Source organism: Lissotriton helveticus, chromosome 2_1, assembly GCF_964261635.1.
Source record: "Lissotriton helveticus chromosome 2_1, aLisHel1.1, whole genome shotgun sequence".
NCBI lineage: Eukaryota > Metazoa > Chordata > Amphibia > Caudata > Salamandridae > Lissotriton > Lissotriton helveticus.
The window spans coordinates 390,105,572-390,125,659 of NC_136059.1; the positions used below are offsets into that span (position 1 = coordinate 390,105,572).

Sequence of the window (20,088 nt, forward strand, 5' to 3'; positions counted from 1 at the left end):
AAATGGATGCCGTATCCGAAATGGAACCCAAGGGTTCAGATGTAGAAACACGTAAATGAGGCGAACCATGCCAGGTAGTGTAGTGAAAACGCGTACACTTACCGAACTCGCCATTTACGGTTCATAGATACCAAACTCGTCCATATTCGGCAATGCCCAAAACACCAACAAGGATTTTCACGGAACCTCAGACGCTCCTTTTGCCCTCATGTAGGCAAGCACTAGTCGAAATCAGAGTCGATCTCGATATTCATCAGATCATTCAGGTGTTGCTGGAACATTATTCTATCCATCAATGCCTCTCTGGAAACAGATGGCCTTCTTATACACGTTGTAGCACAAAGGCCACATAAGGTAGGACCACACTGTACACAAAGACAACACGTGAACAGAAATGTCATGACAACCCCTATAATCATCAGAATCTTCCAATCCCAAGTTGACATTAGACCCCAAAACCATCCTAGAAGCGTCCAATCTCCCTCGTCCACGTGTATGGACTCCGAGATTTTGTCCAACTGGGAGATGGCTTGATAAACCGTTGGAGCGTTATCAGGTATGAATATGCAGCAGCTCGAATGGATGACCTTACACACACACCACCTCTATCCGCTAGAACAACGTCTAGAACCATACGGTTCTGTAACGTCATGAGCCTGTCCGCTTGAAGCTCTGCTGTCAGATTACCAAGGGCACTTGCAGTTATGTTAGCAGTTGACTCTACTACACGAGTTAACTGTCTCAGATTCCTGCTATTGACCATAGGGCCCCAAAACGGTAGGAAACCCTTGAAGAAGTCTCCTGCTTCTTGGCCGGAAGTATCCTCTTTACTAATGACACCTCTCACAACTCTGGTTTTGTGATAGTCGGCGGCAACAGTGAAAGTCGGGGGCAAGAGATTTGCAATATAGCAGGTACCTGAGAAGTCGTGTGGTAACCACGTATATGCTCGGTCATAACATACAAAATAGGTACCCTTGGCAGTCAGAAGGACAGGGGAAGAAAGCATTGGTAGAACGTAAGTATCCACACAAGCACTCTTCCCAAGCTGAGTTCTTGGATTTCGGCCACGACCTTGCAAACAAAAATGACCTAGGTGAGGTACAATCCATATTGGAGGTGAGCTTTTAAGCTGTCTATCACCCACTGATATACTATACTCAGCCTCACTAAGGTACTTGTAGGCCTGCACTTCCTCCTTTGGGATGAGCGTAGCATCAAAAATGTCTCTATCTAGATCAGCAATCGCTGTCGCCAGAGACTTATGATACGGGCCAGGACCAAAGCTTGCTGAGCGTGGCTCTCGATGGGGGTAGGAATCTAGTGCACTACGGAACATGATTTGGAATGCCCGAGCTGACCCTTGGGGGCTGTACGGGAGAACCAAATATGGAATACCCCTGTCCATGGTATGCGGCATTAGCCCACACACCCAACAGTTTGTAGTATTTACCACCAACTGATGCTGATGCAAAAGTTGCACAAAGGAATTGTTTCTAAATTCTGCACGTCTGACTTGTTCATGTTGGGGCAGGAGATGAAAAGAATGTGGAGAAACAGTGGAAGCGAAATTCAGGTTGTAGAAAGGAGGAGTAGGTGAAATGGACGGTAATAATAATTGGATCCCAAAATATACTCCACCCACCAGTAGCATTGAAACGGTTAGGAACAACATAAAGATCTGAAATAGAAAACACTTTGTACGAAACACTTCTGATCTTTGCGCCAACATTCTCTCTTTTTCCGACAGCTTCGAGAAGTCCATCCTCTAAAAAAAAAAAACGTCCATGACGTTCTTGACGCACTTTGTTCTGAGTAGCGATTGCCAATTCCCAGGAGTTCCCAGAAATCGACAAAAGAAACCGACCTAGTGTCGATAGCTGCTAAACAGGAGGAAGTACCCGCACGGACCTACGGTCAACCCAGATGATAGGTTAAATGAATTAGAATCCAATTCAATAATAGTCTCTTTGCTGCATGAAAAGAAAAGGTATATACACTATATAATGTCCACAGTGTTCATGACAACAGTAAGGGGTACTGTAAATTCAAAAAAGGGAATATAATAAAAAAAAAACAGAACTCTTTTATTTGTCCTTAACGCGCGGTCGAAGAAAGTATCGACTTCTCCCTGGTTGAGTCTGATCTTCAAACAGTGGATTGGATGGCGAAAAAGTGCTCGATTGTCCAGGCAATTGTTCAGTACTTGTATTACCCAATGTTGAAGGAAAGGAAATTGTCTGAGGGGAATCAACAGGGGTGTCAGATAACACTGAAGTGTTCGCTATGGTCTGTGCTTCGCTAAATGGGACAAAGCGCTGGGGAACGTCAGTTTCAGACGAGGAAAAACCTTTATGTATCCACGTGTCTGCCGGCAGAGGAAGCGGAACCTTCTTGGTGTGGGTGGCATGCACCCAGTGTTTCCGTCCCTCCAGTCGAACCGCCGTCCTCGTTGCTAGTAGCACCTGGAAGGGTCCCACAAATCTCGGCTCAAGATGGCGTTTTCGTCCGAAATTTCTAGTGAGGACCCAGTCCCCTGGTTGGAGCCGGTGACCAGGACCCTCTGTTTGTGACGGCAGAGCCTCAAAGACCTGTTGATGAATCAAACTCAATTTAGCAGTCAGATCATATAGATAGTCGATTAACATTGGATATTCATGTCTGTTCAATTCTTTAGGCCTTGGAACCCCCCAAATGTTCGCAGGACGGCCGAACACAATCTCATATGGGCTGAGCCCTACTCGAGAGTGTACAGTAGCCCTGGTCGATAAGAGACCTAGAGGCAGAGCGTCGGGCCATGATAAACCAGTTGTTGCCTGAATTTTAGCAAGTTTTAGTTTCAGGGTGCCATTGTATCCTTCCACCAAACCCGCTGACTGAGGATGATTAGCACTATGGAATTTCTGTACTATACCCAAACCACGACACACACTCTTCATCACACTTCCCACAAACTCACTTCCGTTGTCCGACCATACAATCCGAGGCATGCCGTATCTGGGAAATACTCTTTGAGCAGAATTTTTGCTGTGGATAGGGCAGTATTATCCTTAAGGGGGTAAGCCTTAATCCATCTGGAGAATGCACATACTACAACCAAAACATACTTCAAATTGTTGCATCTCTCCATATGGATGAAGTCCAATTGGATAACTTCGAAAGGACATGTAGGAGGGGCAAAATGACCAGGTGGAGTGGGGGTGCCCTTGCCGGGATTATGCATCAAACATACCATGCAATTCTTAACCACTCTCTCTGCACATTTAGTAATCCCATCATTCTTCCATACAGGAGACAACAACTTGCATATGCCCTTCGAGCTAATATGTGCTGTGCCATGGGCCATTGTAACAACAGCAAGCACGTATGCATCCGGTAACATCCATCTCTGTTTCTCTGACAAATCGACCCAACATCCATCCTCATCTAATTTGCCCGTGCTTTCTTTCCACTTAGTCTTTTCCATTTCAGTGGCCTCATTCTGTATTTCCTTCACACTTTCAACCGTGTCCTCACACATGCTAGTCTCTGCTGGCCATCTTACTGAATTCGCAACGTACATTCGATTTGTCAGATCTCTAGCTGTCTCTTTAGCAGTTTCGTCTGCAAACGCATTACCATGACCAATATCATCTGTCACCTTTCGATGCGCACTACATTTAATTATGGCCACCTGCTTAGGCAACGTGAGTGCATCTAAAAGGTCATTCACAAGCTGTCCATGCTGAATCTTCGTACCATGCGATGTAAAAAAATCCTCTTTCTTTCCACAATCGCCCAAAACTATGCGCCACACCAAAAGCATACTGGCTGTCGGTAAACACATTCACCCGTTTCCCTCTGGACAACACACACGCTCTCGTCAAGGCGATCAGCTCAGCAGCCTGAGCCGAATTCTGACCCAATCTTGCGGTTTCTACAACCGTACTCAATGTCACTACAGCATACGCGGTCGTCACATCACCATTCGGCAACTTAAAACAGGAACCATCCACATACAAAGTACCATCGGGATCTACCAATGGAGTATCTTTTAGGTCAATACGACCCTTTGTTTTCATTTCAGTTCTTAGATAACAGTCATGCGGTACTACATCACTTGACTCCGTGTTGATCGGCAATAATGTTGCTGGATTCAACACATTACACCGTTTTATCCGTATGTGACTAGCCAGTAACGTCAACTCATACCCAGACAACCTTGCGCTCGTCAAATGTTGAGTTTTCGTTCGGTTCAAGAGAGTGTCAACTGCATGCGGAACCATCACCATAAGCATATTATCCATGACCAGACCTGCGGACTGTCGAATGGACGCCGCGGCTGCCGCTGTTGCTCTTAAACAACTCGGCAAAGCTCTAGCTACTGGGTCTAAGGTCGAAGAAAAATATGCGCATGGGCGTTGTTTGTCACCAAATTGTTGCGCCAGAACACTCAACGCACAACCATCCCTCTCGTGAACGTACAGTGTAAACGGCTTACTGTAATCAGGAGTACCTAACACAGGAGCCGAACACAACGCATCACGTAATTCAGAGAAACTTTTCTGACACTCTTCAGTCCATGGCAAAAGAGTCGGAACATCCTTGCACGTGAGAGCTAACAATGGTTTCGCCAATAGTGAAAAATTTGGGATCCATTGTCTGCAGTATGACGTAATACCTAGAAAGGCACGTACATCTCTCTGAGTTTTAGGCACAGTCATTCGAGAAATCGCTGCAATTCTCTCTGGGGTCAACCTTCTCCCTTCTTTTGACAATAAGTGACCTAAGTAGGTTACTTCTTGGCAACAATATTGCAGCTTGGAAGGTGACACCTTGTGATGTAAGTCATGTAGATAGCGCAATAGTGATACTGTAGCCGTTTTGCAAATAGCCTCCGTATCAGCTGCCACTAATAGGTCGTCAACGTATTGAATCAAAGCCGCACCCGTCGGTAACAAGAATGCATCCAGTTGACTTTTAAGTGCCTGGCTATAGATCGACGGACTTTCACAATAGCCTTGTGGTGCGCGTTTTAGTCTGAAACTGCGACCACCTAATGAAAATCCGAATAGGTCTCTGCTTTCCTCAGCGATCGGGATACTAAAGAAAGCATTCTTTAGGTCGATCACCGTGAACCAGGAGGCAGAAGCTGGAATCAGAGTCAGCAAAGCGGTGATATCAGGGACCACGGGAAATTGTGGAATAACGATTTTATTCACCTCTCTCAAATCGATTATGAAACGGTACACAGGAGGTTTAGATGGATCAGTGCGTTTTAAAATTGGTAGTACAGGACTATTACACACATTTCCTCGAGTTTCTTCAACGACCTCCTTTTTGATCAGGTCGTGTACAATCGCTAATAGCGCCCGTTCTCCCTCAATGGAGATACGATACTGAGGTATACGTGGCAGTCGCACATTTGGTTTCAGCTTGATCATATAGGGTGGGATGTCCAAGAGACCCACGTCATTGGGACCTGTGGCCCATAGAGACGCAGGAAGGGAGTTCAATTCCGGTGGGAATTTATCGATCGACAAGTACATAGGAGAGATTACTCTCTGACCTAATGTAAGCTCCACTCCTTCAGGGGAGCAATACAAAGTCGCATATAACCGTTTTAACAAATCCAAGCCCAAAAGATTCTCACCACAACCAGTAGATAGAATCAATGGAGCCTCTAGCTCACGAGGGCCAATCGTAAGTGGCAAAGGGCTGGAAACAGGATTGCTAACAGGGGCGCCAGAGAATCCAACGGAAACATTTGTTAAGCCAGACAAAGGTGCGCCAGGGAGTTTCGAATGCATGATGGAACTTTTCGTCGCACCAGTGTCTAACAGAAAAGGCTCAACTACGCCAGAAGTAGCTACTGCGACGTAAGGCCCACTCTGATCAACCGAAACTGATACTACTCCCTCTCTTTGTCGGTGGCTGTCCTAGTAATGATCGATTGCAACAGTCTCATGTTCAACGTAGTAATCGTCCACATGATATTGTGTAGATCTAACTGACCCCGCATTTCGCTGGTCAAAACAATTATTCGTATCTGATGAATTCTGAGGGCGATCATTCTGATTGTGAATGGTACCGCGGCCTCTACCTCGAGATGCCTGTTGAGGACCACCACGGCTTCCTCGTGATGATACACCATTAAGACTGTCACGCAAAGCGGGACAGTCGTATTTTATGTGACCCTCTCTTCTACAATACGCACACTGATTATACCCAAGTGTAGATCTATAGTCAGAGGAGTCAGAACGTGGCTGTGTTCTGGAGGACTGCGATTGTGGTCTATATTGCTGTTGCGACTCATTTTGATTCGAACGTGGAGGATACGCTTGCTGCAACAAAACCTTCGTTTTGAGCTCTTTCGTTTTCTTATCTACACGATCACTTTCTTCTTTCTCCCTATTCTCATAATATTGAGCCGTTGCTAATATCTGTGCAGTGGTTGAGACAGCCCATGCACTTTCAGAATTTTTCAATTTGTTGCATAGTTCAGGCAACAAATTTAATACGAATTTATCGACAAATAAACGTTGGCCTCCCTCAGTGCCCATATCCTGACCGCTATGATCGACAAATGCCTCTTCGAACCTAGTGAAGAAATCGGAGACACTCTCGTCCTTCTTTTGCTTACAAGCTGATAATTTATCCCAGTTCACTCTCATCGCCGGCATGAGCGTTTTCATGAGCGTAATTATTTTCTGAGGCAGTTCCAAAGTTAACTGCTCAGGTTTAGCCCCACCAACTTGTAGTCCATCAGCCGCTATTAATGCAGCCCAATCACCACCCAACTCATTCGCATGATTTTCCTGACGAATTCTCGCCCAAACCGGCTGTGGTACTACATTACCGAACAGCATGTCGATGTCGGCAAGGTTCATAATGGTAGCATCTACCAATTGAGACAACTCCTTATAGTAACCCGCCGGATTCTTGCGTGGATCAGGCAAGGACTGTTTGACTTCTGATCGCTTCCATGGGAGGTGTATCCAAACTCTTTGGAAATGCGGAGGGATCGGAGGGGCAGCACCAGGATCACCTGGCATCCATACTGGCGGAACCTCCCTCATAGGATACTGACCAGGAGCCGTTTTCCAAGTTTCTAAGTCGTCATCATTAAATGACACGCTAGAAGGCACTGTGGGTCTAAACGATAACAATCGCTCTAAGGCACGTCGTACATCGCCACCTACAATCATACCGCTCGAAAATTGACTCTGAAGTTCAATTATATCGGGCGGTACGTTATCTAAATTGTCATTATACCATTGTTCCCTCAAAAGGTTACACATTTCTTCGAACACGAATCTCTGTGTCGGCTCATTAAACTGAGAAAACGTCTCGAAAACCATGCGTGGGGGGGTAGTTGGCAGGATGTCTTATCCACCTACGTGCCATTGTCATTAGCGTCTCTTTCTCCCTTCCACTAGGGATCTGACTCCGTCTTTGAGGAGTTTCAGAAGTATCGGATGGAAATAACTGACCAGAAAGTGGTGAATAAAGGGTAGCAACAGTGTTAGGGATACGACTACGAACAGAAGGAGAAAGAAGAGCAGGAGCCACAACGTTTGAAGTGAAGGCAGACACAGCAGAAGCAGGCAAGGTAGTCGGGGTGGCAGGGACAAGAGGCAGAGAGGGTACAGGCAAAGGAGCAGTAGGAATAGAGACAGGTGGTGCGACAAACGTGGGACCAACAACGGGCTGACCCGCAGCCGCCGGAACAACAGGAGGGACAACCGGAGGAACAACAGGCGGAACTATAGGAGGAACTACAGGGGCCGTAGCACCCTGTGCATAAGGGGGTGGCGATTTCATCAAATACGCTAACAGCGGATCCTCCTTCGAATCCTCTTCTTTCTTATCCTGACTAGTTGGTAGAACCGGATAACATTTGTCTATCCTCATATGATGTAGTCTAGTGGAAACTTCTATTTCTTTTTCTTCTTTATCTCGCTGACATTGTTGTACAACTTGCATTATCGGAACGAAACCTTCTCTTCGATCCCTTTTAAGCTGTTTGATTTCTTTCTGCTTGGCCTCTTTACGCCACAACCGAAAAGAATCAAACATAGCTGGTCTAGCTTTCTTTTTGAATAATTTAGCTTCAAGATTATCTAAAATCGTAAGTTCAAAACTTCCATGCGGTGGCCAACTAAGGACACCATCTTTTTTCGTGTAACGGACCCAATATTTATTATAAATAATAGGGCCCACACCATGTCGACTATAGAGCTCATATATCGGAGTTCCAACTGGAGGTATCGGACACGAGTCCTCCAACCAGGAATCCTTGTTGCAACATTTAAAGAAACCAAGAAATCCACTATGGCTAGGCATCGTGCACACTAACCTAGTATCAAACTTCAAGGGTTACCGAAGCACTAATTCTTCGTGGAACACAAAACCCTCGGTTTTTGGCAATTGCAATTGTCAAATAAAAACTAAGGACCAACAACTAAGAACCACAAATGCAATGGAACCATGCATACAACAAAGCTTAAAAAGGCTCGACAACAACTAAGGACTGGGAGCGACCCACAAATACTTAACTGAAAATACAATGGCGTCACCCGGAAGGCCCGTCTATCGTCACGCTTGTACGAAAGGTCTACGCCAGGCGTCGAAAACAGGTCGACAGTCAGGGCATCAGTCCGTCGCAGCCGTCAGGAGGCGGGAATCTTCGCGGGAAAAATCTTCGGACCACTTATTTCAACAACGGGATCGATGAGGCGGGGTGCACCTTTTCCTCGGAGATTTCACACGAAGTTCCTCACAATCGTCAGGCTTTGGACCGGTACCGCCGATGTCGCCCCACGTTGGGCGCCAACTGAAGGACTGGACTATTTAAGGCCCAGCGGTGCCAGGGAACAACACCTAAAACCTTCGTGGGATACCTGTTCTGGCGCACTAAAGACAGAGACACGGGAGACTTCCTTCGGCGTCAAAGATCAGCGTTTATTACTGCAGGGATGCAAAAGTCATGGGAAGTACAACAGAGTGTAGGTTCCAAGAGTCTGCTTCAAATTGTATTTGTGGTTCGCTCTCTTTTATACAAGATCTTGTCATTGCACAATATGTAAGCAAAAGGTTACAGCTCAGTTCCCACACTAAAATTCAAAAGGATCGCTTTCATGTATTCAGAACCCCGGAACATAATTACATTAACATCACCAGTTCCAACTGTAAAAGCACATCTTCCCATCATTAGGTACATTCCACTTGAGTTGTAAATGAGCAAGAGTAAAGAGACAAGAACAGCTGCTAGGAAGTCAGGCACACCTAAAGAAAAGAGTGTGGGGGTAATATTGGAAACATGATCATAGGATCAAAGAGCTTGATCCCAGCACGTGCACGGCTGAAACAATAGGCCGGTACGGCAAGATTACCCTCAAGCTGAGCCATTTACCTCTGCAGTGTCATTCCTCCGGTCATAAAGACGCATGAAAGGAATATGCGTCTTCCGTATGGCTTGGGAACTAACAGGTCACGATGCGGACAGTTGCCTGTTCACTGACTACGTGAGGGCAAGAAACAAAATGGATGCCGTATCCGAAATGGAACCCAAGGGTTCAGATGTAGAAACACGTAAATGAGGCGAACCATGCCAGGTAGTGTAGTGAAAACGCGTACACTTACCGAACTCGCCATTTACGGTTCATAGATACCAAACTCGTCCATATTCGGCAATGCCCAAAACACCAACAAGGATTTTCACGGAACCTCAGACTGGCAACAGCATCACCTAGACATTAAATATAGCTGTCGCCAGTGATATTTACAACCCCTCCTGCAAACTGGATGCCATGACGCTGTCGATGAGATGGTTGCTAGTTACACTATGTCACGTTTGAAAATGGTTCCTGGATGGTATGTTGCCAAACGCCTTCCAACCTCCCAGCCTTAACCACTTTCGTTAGCACCCAGTTGGCAGTAGAGATTGCACCTAGTAGCTTGTTTTATGGATGAGTAACCAATGGAATGCTAGTGAACATGCACCTCCAGGGAAACGGTGCAAAGCTGAGCAGCTTCTGATGATGGAATCGCTTGGATAGCAACTGACGGCCTGTACTCGATGACAGTGTTGTGGCTTCTGTTGTAGGCCTCGGTCTCTTGATCCGTGTTAAGAGAGGCATCTGTATACTTTTGCTTTCCAAATACGGTTTACTGCAACTCAAAACTTGGGGACACTCCAGTCTCCACCACAATAATTCTCAACTGCCCTTCCCATAATCTCCAGCACTTTCACCTTCAGAATCCACTACATCATAGATACTAGCACGTGCATACATAAAACCACAAATTAAGGCACAACAATTATCTCCGCTTTCTCATAACCGGTAACAAGAAAGTCGAGCATCACTCGAAGTAGAATTGAAAGCTCAGTCAACTAAGCTGTAGTGTTTGTTTTTTAACTTTAGATTGTTGTTAAAAAGAATATTAGAACACTGTATCTATTGTAAATTATTGTAATTTCTGCAATCCAAACTATTTAAAGTAGGAGAAGCTTGTAGCCTCATACGAGGGGAACAGAATATCTTCAGTTTGAAATAATCTTCGTATTGAAATGGTCTAGCATGAATTATCACATTATAAGAAACCTGTTCTAGTAAGAAAGATGAAAGCAATCAAATGACTACCAAATCCTAATGAGCCTCCCAAAATTGTGCTCAGACAATATTTAAAAAACAAAGCAGAGCAAGATGAGCATATACACTTCATGTTCATTATAACATTCTTCAAAACATGTCTATTTATTTCCAGATTGTTTTTCTGTTTGCTTGAGAGATGTCTGCTGATGGTAAATGTTGGGGATTTGTGGTCAGTGCCCTAATCCTTGGTCTCCTAAAATAACGCCTTTATTGAATGCGCAAATGATTTCTTCCTCTTTTTAGCGATATAAAGTGAAATCCTAGCAAAGATTAATTACAACACTTTTAAAAGACGAGGAAAAAAAAAAGTTACAATGGCAGCAGAATTAACTGACCACTCCGACCTGCGACATTGTGACCAGCCTTAATGTAATAGGAGTTGGGGGGGGTACTTTTATTTTTCCTAGGTGGCAAGACTTACCGTACTTAACCTTCTAATGCCAATAAAGACAGATTTCAGGTCATATTTTCACAGTGATAATGATCAGCAGGATGGGACTGAGTGCCCAGGAATCTGGAAGGCTACGATGAGTCAGTGCGACCAGTCTTAAAGTAGTGAGTAATTTGCAGTCTAGGACTTTTGAAGATGATTTAGTTTCTTCTCAGGTTGTTATCCTTGACTGCTCTTCCCCTGCTTTCATGAGATGTATTTGTAGGCATTGTGCTTGCCTTTAAAAAAAGTGTATGGCTACTGCACCAATTCCAAGCTCCCATTTTGCTTATTTGACAGCATCCCTGACCTATGGTGCCATATGAATTACAAGACCTTTTCTGAGTACCTCTCCTTTTTTGGTGTACACATACACACATGCTACCCATATATTTAGTCCTATCTTTAACCCCTTCTGCGCTCATGACGAGCTTAGCTCGTCATGAGCTACGACGCTCGTATGCTCATGACGAGCTGAGCTCGTCATGTAACGCGGCTTTTTAAAAACCGCCGCGCACAGCGGGAAAACCGCTAGCGCGCCTGCGGTTAATTAGTGTGCCTGTGTCTTGCACCGCCTCCATCACACTTTTGGTGCTGCACCCCAAGTCAAGACTAGAGCACCTCTTTGGTCTCCCATGCACAGTAGCAAAGTGCTTACCTCATAGGATCACAGCAAATACAATACACCTAGCGTGCCACCCATTGCAAAATACTCTTAGGCCCCCCACAAAGGGTGACTAAGTCCTGTACACATACTGCAGTATCATTCTGACCTCTGTAGTACAAGGTTTTCACATTACTGTATATTATTTTAAGGATTTTTCTGGCACAGCTCATGAGGTATTTTGTGATGTATATACACTTGCAAGGAAATCCTTTTCTTCAAAATTGCAACGCAGTTAAGGAAATTTGCAGGATAGGCCAGTATCCGTCAATTAATTTGGTCCAGATTACTTTTCAATAACCGATTTGTCATTTTGAGTGCGTTCTGTTCACAAGTAACTGAATCAGTGGTGTTTTGCTGTACATTGCAGAAAGGAAAGAGACAGAAACCGAACAGGTCTAAATGCTTCAGTCAATAAAATGTTTATTCCTGCGAATGGCACAACAGAGGATCAACTCTCAGTCCAATACAGTATAATCCCACAAGTTCAGGAGGTCTGCAGGGTAGTCGATGGATTCATTTACGTTGCAAATGCGGAAGCACATAATAGTAAGTGATTTAAAAAAAAATTCTATATTAAAATTATTGGGCATGTTGTTGTAGTTTGTCTTGGCCTTCTTAATCTTTTGGCAACGGGGACTGGATGTGCTACAGAACAAAATCTTTATTTTTTGATAGGTTATTAATTAACTTTTCTGGGCATTCAATGTAAGGCAAGCACATTACTTTGAAAATAGCACCTTTAGTTAAAAGAAACACTCCAATCAAGACATTATTTTGCTGCACAGCCAGACTTTATAAAGTATAAATAAGTGAAATACACAGTGAATAAATATTAACTACTCTGTGATCTTTGATGAAATGAAGCCCAACACAGTTGGTAAGTCACCACTTTCCATCATCAGACTTATTCAAAAGCATTGTTACCGCGGATCATCCATTTGAAGGTCTGTTAAGCAAAAAACAAAACTCATTCATACACTATCACTATATCAATTGCCCTAACAGTCCGGTTTAAATTTCTATTAAGTGCCTGCCATATCCTTACAAAATACCAGATCATTCAACCATATCCTCTGTGCTGTGGTCTGGATCCTTTATTTTGGTGTTCACTGTTTTCCTCTTCACCAACAACTGGCTAAAAACTGGAGCATCTTCAAAGCTTCTTTGTCCAGGGATCTTTCATACCTATTCATGTTCCACATGGGTTCCTGGGGAGCTCTGCACCTATGTGCGATAAATGTAGTTTGAACATCCTCCCAGAATGTATAAGCATTTGGAGAATTTCAAGCTCACAGTTTATTTAAATCTACTTTCAGCACAATACATTAGTCCTGAGGGACCCCACATGGGAGAGTGGAAGACGGGGAATCATAATTGTCCAAGGCAACTGATTGTATCCTATCGGATAGAAAAGGGGAGATCAAAGCTAACACATTGTCCGTAATGTCCAATGAGTTTAGACGGGCAAGTAACAGGTTATAGTCTAATGTGTCGAATGCTGCCGACAGGTCGAGCACAATAAGGGCCGCAGCACCACCTGCATCTAAGACTGCTCTGAATTCATCAGTGGCTTTTATCAGGGCGGACTTGGTGCTGTGCTCTGCTCCTAATCGGGATTCATCGAAGAAGTTATATTCATGTAAATATCGTATAAGTTGATTATTCATAACTTTTTCCACCAGTTTAGCTGTAGCTGGGAGACGTGAAATTGGGCTCTAATTATTAGGATCACATTCATCAAGATTTAATTTTTTCAAAAGAGGCAAAATCGATGCCTTCTTCCAGATGGAGGGAAAAACACCCTCCATAAATGTAGAGTTTAAACATTGAGGTTAAGATGGGGCCGAAGATCTCAGGAACTTGTTTAAAAATTGAAGGGGACGAGGGTCGTGGGGAGAGCTAGCTTTTTCCTGTAAAATATGGGTGGTTACCTCATCCAAACATGGACATATCAACTGCGTGGGAACCTGGGAAGCTGTCCTATCTGATAGAGAGTTTGGATCATCCCTTTCCTTTTCTGACAGGGAATACATCTTTTAGAGCTACGGATGCCTCTTTATCACAGCATCATTTCGCTAGCGCTAGAGGTATCACACAAACCATCACTCAGTGTTATTATTCAGGGAATGTGATCAGATTAGTAATATTTAGATTATGTTTTGTAATGTGGCCAAGATAAATGTGACTAAAGAACGTGTTGAGCCCAGGACATTGCTTGTAAGGAAATGCCTATAGAATAGGAATGTGCTAGTAAGTGTATCAATGTTTTATCTGCCCACACCTCATGAGTTTACTTTCCTACATGCCACCTACAGTTCATTTCTGCTTTTTATGTCTCTTTTCAGAACACAATCGCCAGGAAGAAATTGCCCATATCATGGCAATGATTGACCCAGTTTTTGGGTCTCCAAACAGACCTTTTTTGGTGTTGTCTTGCATCGGTCAAGCAGGAGTGAAACGGATCCCCTGTGTTTACATAGCACACGAGCTGTGCCTCAATCTCTTAAAACGCCCCTGGATGGTATGATACTGTTCCATTTCTCTTCTTCCAGGTCATTAGTGTTCTTTTTATAGCTGCCGCTCCCTCTATACTGTTACATTTTATTTTACAGTGGGACGGGAAGGATGGTGGACAAACTGCTTAGAAAGGGGAATAGAGAAGGGACTGCAAACACCTGGTTGCACTTTGATACAAGTTAGTATGGGAACTCAATATGGATATTCCTACATTTGCGCAGTTAAGTCTCAGTTGAACTCCTAGGATTTGTATTCTAAAATACACATGACATTACTTTCCTGAAACATGGGTACAAATTTTCTCTTTCCCTCTTTTTATTAGTAAATTGCAAATATTTAATTTTATTAACTATATACCTTGAGGAAGTCACTGCATTGGCAGAGATGGAAGAAAACATAAAGCTTAATGCAGTGAAGGCATGCTTTCAAAGCACCTACACCAAGGAACATCCAAAGTTTGTAATTGGTAGTCGGATCCATTACATATTTTTAGTATAGTTACTGACTATGTACGCCGAGTATGATTCAGAGTCATTGTGTACAAATGTATCTCATTTGGTCATATGGTATGGATCCGCTCCCTCTCCCCAGACCTCTGCACTACATCTTTTCGAATGCAGGTGTGAGCCCTAGTAGCTGTAACATACTCCTCGCTCCTTATTATTTTGATTTTTTTGCAGTTTCCTATAGCGCAAATTCGACCCGAAGGTATTGGAGTTCTTTACGCGAGCACTAATTACAGTACGCAATGCCACATTCATTTTTGGTAGGCCTGGGGAGATTACGTTTTTAGCCCAGACCACAGGATGTCGAGCGGATGCCAAGGTTCGTACCTGGCCCCCCACTTCCAAAGTCAACCGCTCTGCCCCTTACGCGACATCCTCTCCCTCATTAGGTAGTAGAGTCAAGCTCAAGCAAGGGGTAGTTACGAGTGTGTACAACAACATACACAATCCAAAACAGCTCATGAGATAAAATGACGTTGTAACCAAACAAAAGAAATTTCAGAGATAAATAAGCTATTAACTACAAAATACGTGTTGATTAAAAATAAGCAATAATGGTACAACTCCATGTTGCGTCAATCAAATAAGTCTGACTAAAACAGAAGTTGTTGGGGGGGAGGTGGTAAGAGGGTTCTTCTGCTAAGAATTGTTTTACGAAATGGGGCTACATTGTTCATTGTACAGCGCAGTTTATCTGATATATTGGCCTGAAAGGTTTTACGTGCACTTCAGATGTGAAAACAAGGAACACTTCAGTGGTATTACTCATAAACATTTGACAGCATTGTTTTTTGTTTATGTTTTAGGTTCAGGATACAGAAGCAACAGCACTAACTGGACTATTGGATGGGATTGAATGGATTCTTGGAGAGTGTGACGTAAAGACATAAAAATGCCTGAGAACAGGTTCACTGTCATTTCCTCAATAAGAGATCAGCATTGTCCATATAGACATAATATTGAAGACATTATCAATTCCATGTGAAACATTTAATACTTTTTCTCTATCTGGGGAATTTTTATATTTTGTTAAACTGCACCTGAAATGAGTTCCTACTAAATTTGTATTAAAAAAGATATATTTTCAAATGTTACTTATTTTCGTAAATGTTCTAAATGTAATTTCAGGTTTGAGGGTACTTTCTAAGAACATGAACCTTGTAGCAATACACACTTCAGCAACTCCTGGATAATCTTTATTTTAAGCTTACTGCTGTGTAGCACTGTCCAAACATAATGCCTCGAAAGAATCTGCAGCAATTAAAAGCAAAGTGCAAGAGATTAAGTTATGGCTACCCTGTCTTTGCCCAGGTGAGTTGTATAGTCACCTGGCTAATTGCCCTGTATAGAGCACATGTGCAACCACCAATGTGGGCAGACATCGAGTAGAGAAATCTGAGAGTGCTGGAGAAAACGAGCTTTGCAGGCTTGGGCCTATGCCAACTGAAAAGGATGTCCTTCCCTCTCTCCTGGCATCAAAAGACCGTCACATATCTGGACTGATTATAAGGAGAGCAAATGAGCCAATAACAGGTAATATCAGGAATGATAATTGCTGGTCCACACATGGTGTACTCGTTTCAGTGGAAAGTCTGAGTAAGGCAGAGATTGTCATCATACCACCTCCGCATGTTAGGCTTACCCTGCTTCTACAGATGATGGTAGAAAATTTGGGGCCGTAAATGATGTGGCAAGTTGTGAATGATAGTTGAGTGCCAACAAATGTTATTGACTACTGTTGAAAAAGAAATAATGTAATTTACAGTTCAAGAGCCATCATGCGGGTACCATGGAACCACAAAGATGTAGCTTGCTCTCATGAGGATCATTTTGAACAAATAGAGATAGCGGCAGAGATAAAACTGTGCTCTACAAGTATGTGAGGGAATGGAACAGAGGGTGGATAGAGCATGGTTAAACGTACTTGCTAGAATCTAGATGGAGAGCACCTGAGCTGATTGTCCAGCGCCATATTAGTTAATGGCCTTTGCAGGTACAGCAACTTGGTAAATATGGAATAGAAGCATCCACGCACTGAGCCACTGATAATGGTGCAGAACCTTTGTGCACAAAGAGCCGTATAAAATAGTAACCATCTAGAAGACGGGCCTGCTCGGTCACTGTGATGCAGTGGAGATAGATAACTCCAAGTGAGGACCCGGCAGAATACCAGAACTTCTTTATACAATCTTGGTCATCTGAACAAACCTCTGTTGTACCACAGCTAGAATTGTGCACGAGGTGCCTGTGAATATATTGATAGTAGGTGTTCGAGTGCCTCAAATGAGGATCTGAAGGTGTGCCTGGCAGAACGCAAGACTGATTTGGATGAAATCCTTTCAGAGAACAACTCACAGTGGAAAACCGATAATAGTAAAGACAGGATGTCATCCAGGGTATGACATCAATGCTTCAATTGCAATAACATAACTTTAGACAGTGTCACATTAACTTTTGTTTCGCGGATGCAAAGACCTCAAAACCTGCTCCAGGAGCAGCAATAATAGGATCCAAATCCTAAAAGAGCATTCGTAAAGGTGTGACATCTAAGCCAGCCAGTGAGGGAAAGGGGTCAGTAGCCTAATCAGGTCAATACAGCAGGCAGATGACTCCTTTCAAATTGGCATTGAGTGGGCAAGTAGAGTGGGTAGAAGGAAACATCTAAAAGATGAATGACCTGAGCAGCTGCACAGAAGTTTAAATAATACACAGAGTGAGTAATAGATAGTTTAAGAGAAGCATAATTGTGGCAAAATAAATGCTCTCCATGCTCCCACTTGAACAGCTGTTACCTAAGTGATGTGTTGACCCTACACTCTCCAAATAACCCATTTCTAGGAAGGGATGTGCCTTGCTGCCTAATAACATGGCATTCCTAAAGTGATTTGTAGTGGGGCTAAAAAACAATGACCCAGAGCCAGCTTTATATCCACACAAACGAAGGGGGTCAGAAGGCTATTTATGGCAATATTGCAGGAAGATAACTCCTTTCATATTGACATTGAGTCAGCACAGACTGGGCAGAAAGAGCGCTACAATGATATCTTGACCCGGAGACATGTCAGCGAAGATGTCCTATTTACAGTTGATGGAAAAAATGATCTTGAAAGTGTCAGACCCTTTGGTCAAGTACTCTTCAGTCACCTCAGCTTTTATGAAGAGATGGAAATTTTGCTTCTGACTTTTTAAAACTGAACATAGAAACAGATGGTGGTTCCTCTTTACAGAATCATACTGGATGTAGTGTGGGAAGGGCACTGTTGAAATCATATGTTGAAAAATATACAATTCATATTTATATCATTTATTATAGAAGCAACGTGCTTAGGAAGTGATGGTGATGCATTGCATGTGAAAAACTAAAAAGCAATGTTTAGTACATTTTCGAAGAACATTTTAGCCCAGAATGAATTTAATATATGCACGTGCAGGCATATTTTCTTGGCAAAGGACCTGAAACACTATTGACTATTTGGTACAGAAAGCTACTTGAATAGAGCAGACGTTTCAACTTTTTGGACCAATGCGTGAGTAGTCATCAGGACAATAAATTTCAAGCATCCGATGGAGCTGTGAAATGTAATACAAAACAATTACATTTAGTGAAGTAAAGAAATCGATGCTGCTAAAATGTGTCCCAAGTAACTAGAAAATAATAGCTAACTTGGAAAGCCAAGAAAGTCCTTACATTGATCAAAAGGCAAAAGTGATACAGTGAGAAAGATTGGCTGAAAAGCACCTTATGGTGCTTGTACAAGTCACAATGAAAAACAAGGCTAGTGACGTACCAAAAGACTTTGTGATGGTTGGCATGGGGAATAGTTGAGAAAAGTGGAGAAGACTGCACCTACTGCAAGTGGGATAAGTTATTTATCACCACAAAACATGAAATCACCAACCATGTTGAAAAGTAAGGTGTCTTAATTGAACAAGTTATCATTGTCTTATTGGAAAATGTAGCATCACCAAAGGTATTCTACTGGTTCTATTAATAAACCAAGTATTATCTGTAGTGTGTTGGACTCTAGTGACAGATTCTTCTTTCTCGTAACAATAATCTTTGCTCCTGGACAATGTCTTTATCTGCCAAAACAGCCAGTGTCTAGAATCAGATCAAACGGAGACATTAGGAGTTATTAAAAAGAACGTGCAAATTCCTCCTGCCACCTTAGCGTTCCCCTATCCCTTCTCATACCACATTTACTGCATTTTAATAATATTCAGAGACTGCGTGCTCCAGGGGTGTGCCTTTTTTAAGCATTGCATTTCCTATATTGCTGTTTGTTCAACACTGCTTCATTATATTTACACTCTACGAGGAGCTTACATGCATGTCTGTAAATGTAGTGAAGAGATGAGTGAATAAAGCCATTCATGCTTTGGAAGGATTTCGTTTCATTCAGAGGGACCTTTTTTTATCTCTGCAGGGGATCTCTTAGTGGAGAAACAATGAACGCATATCCCCTACCAAACAGGAAAGGCCCATTACACCTTCTCGTCTCCGGAGACCTGCTGCATGTGTAAGCAGGCGAAGACCTTACCAAGGACAACCCATGCCACACAGAGTGCAGAGGAATCCTGCCAACCAGTGGAGCTGCAGGAACCCCTCCTGGTCCCAGCAAGCACCGAACCTCCCACAAAGACGATGGTTACCATTAACCTCTTGACTGCTTGGGCTCACTCTTTAACCGCCACTGCTAAACCCTTTTTTGGATGTTGGGGGTAGCTCACATTTAAACCTTTATTAATTATTTTTACACAAAAGGTATTTTTGCTAAAGTGTTTCCAATAGCCTGGTGTTTCTAAAGGTATGGAGGGTTTTTATATACCGTGGAGGGAACAAAATATATTTTTTAAATATAGTACATTTTGTGGGTTTTTGTGTGGGGGGAAAAGTGCTGTGTAAGAAAACATTTTTTTCCCTAAAAATGGAGCCAACTAAAGGTTGCTGTGCTTGGGTCACCATATTTTAACATTTTCCACAATTCCTATCACCCAGCTTTCCCTTATAGTGTAGGAATTATGTGGATCCTCTCAGATTCCAGTAGTGGAAAAAATCCTTAAGCACACACACTTTTTACAGGGTATTTTGTGTCACCTGATTTGATTGCCCTCATATGTTCAACCACTTTACCTCCCGGAGCTCTGTGCTTCCCACATATGTGTGGTTGCACGTGCATATAAAAACGCACAGAACAAATTTAGTGCCACAATTGATATTTGTGTGGCTTACAGTCATCTTCATTCCCATTGCTAAAACATCTGTTCTTGTCCAGAGCCCATCTGCACACCCACAGTGGGCACATATATAGAAACCTAAAGCAGCCTAAA

The 20,088-nt window shown here is 43.1% G+C and overlaps 1 protein-coding gene across 3 annotated transcripts in view; it reads left to right on the forward strand.

The window, feature by feature from the left end:
- FBXO4 (F-box protein 4) overlaps window positions 1-15,851 on the forward strand; it is a 293,565-nt gene extending 277,714 nt beyond the window's left edge. For 2 of the 3 annotated variants that reach the window (XM_078675013.1, XM_078675012.1), the window contains exons 5-7: window positions 12,102-12,280; window positions 14,080-14,255; window positions 15,564-15,851. In XM_078675013.1, coding sequence (XP_078531139.1) covers window positions 12,102-12,280; window positions 14,080-14,255; window positions 15,564-15,647 — 439 coding nt within the window. In that variant the 3' untranslated portion in view covers window positions 15,648-15,851. The remainder of the gene's footprint in view (window positions 1-12,101; window positions 12,281-14,079; window positions 14,256-15,563) is intronic. The other variant, XM_078675014.1, reaches the window with a different exon arrangement.
- The last annotated feature ends 4,237 nt before the right edge of the window (window positions 15,852-20,088 follow it).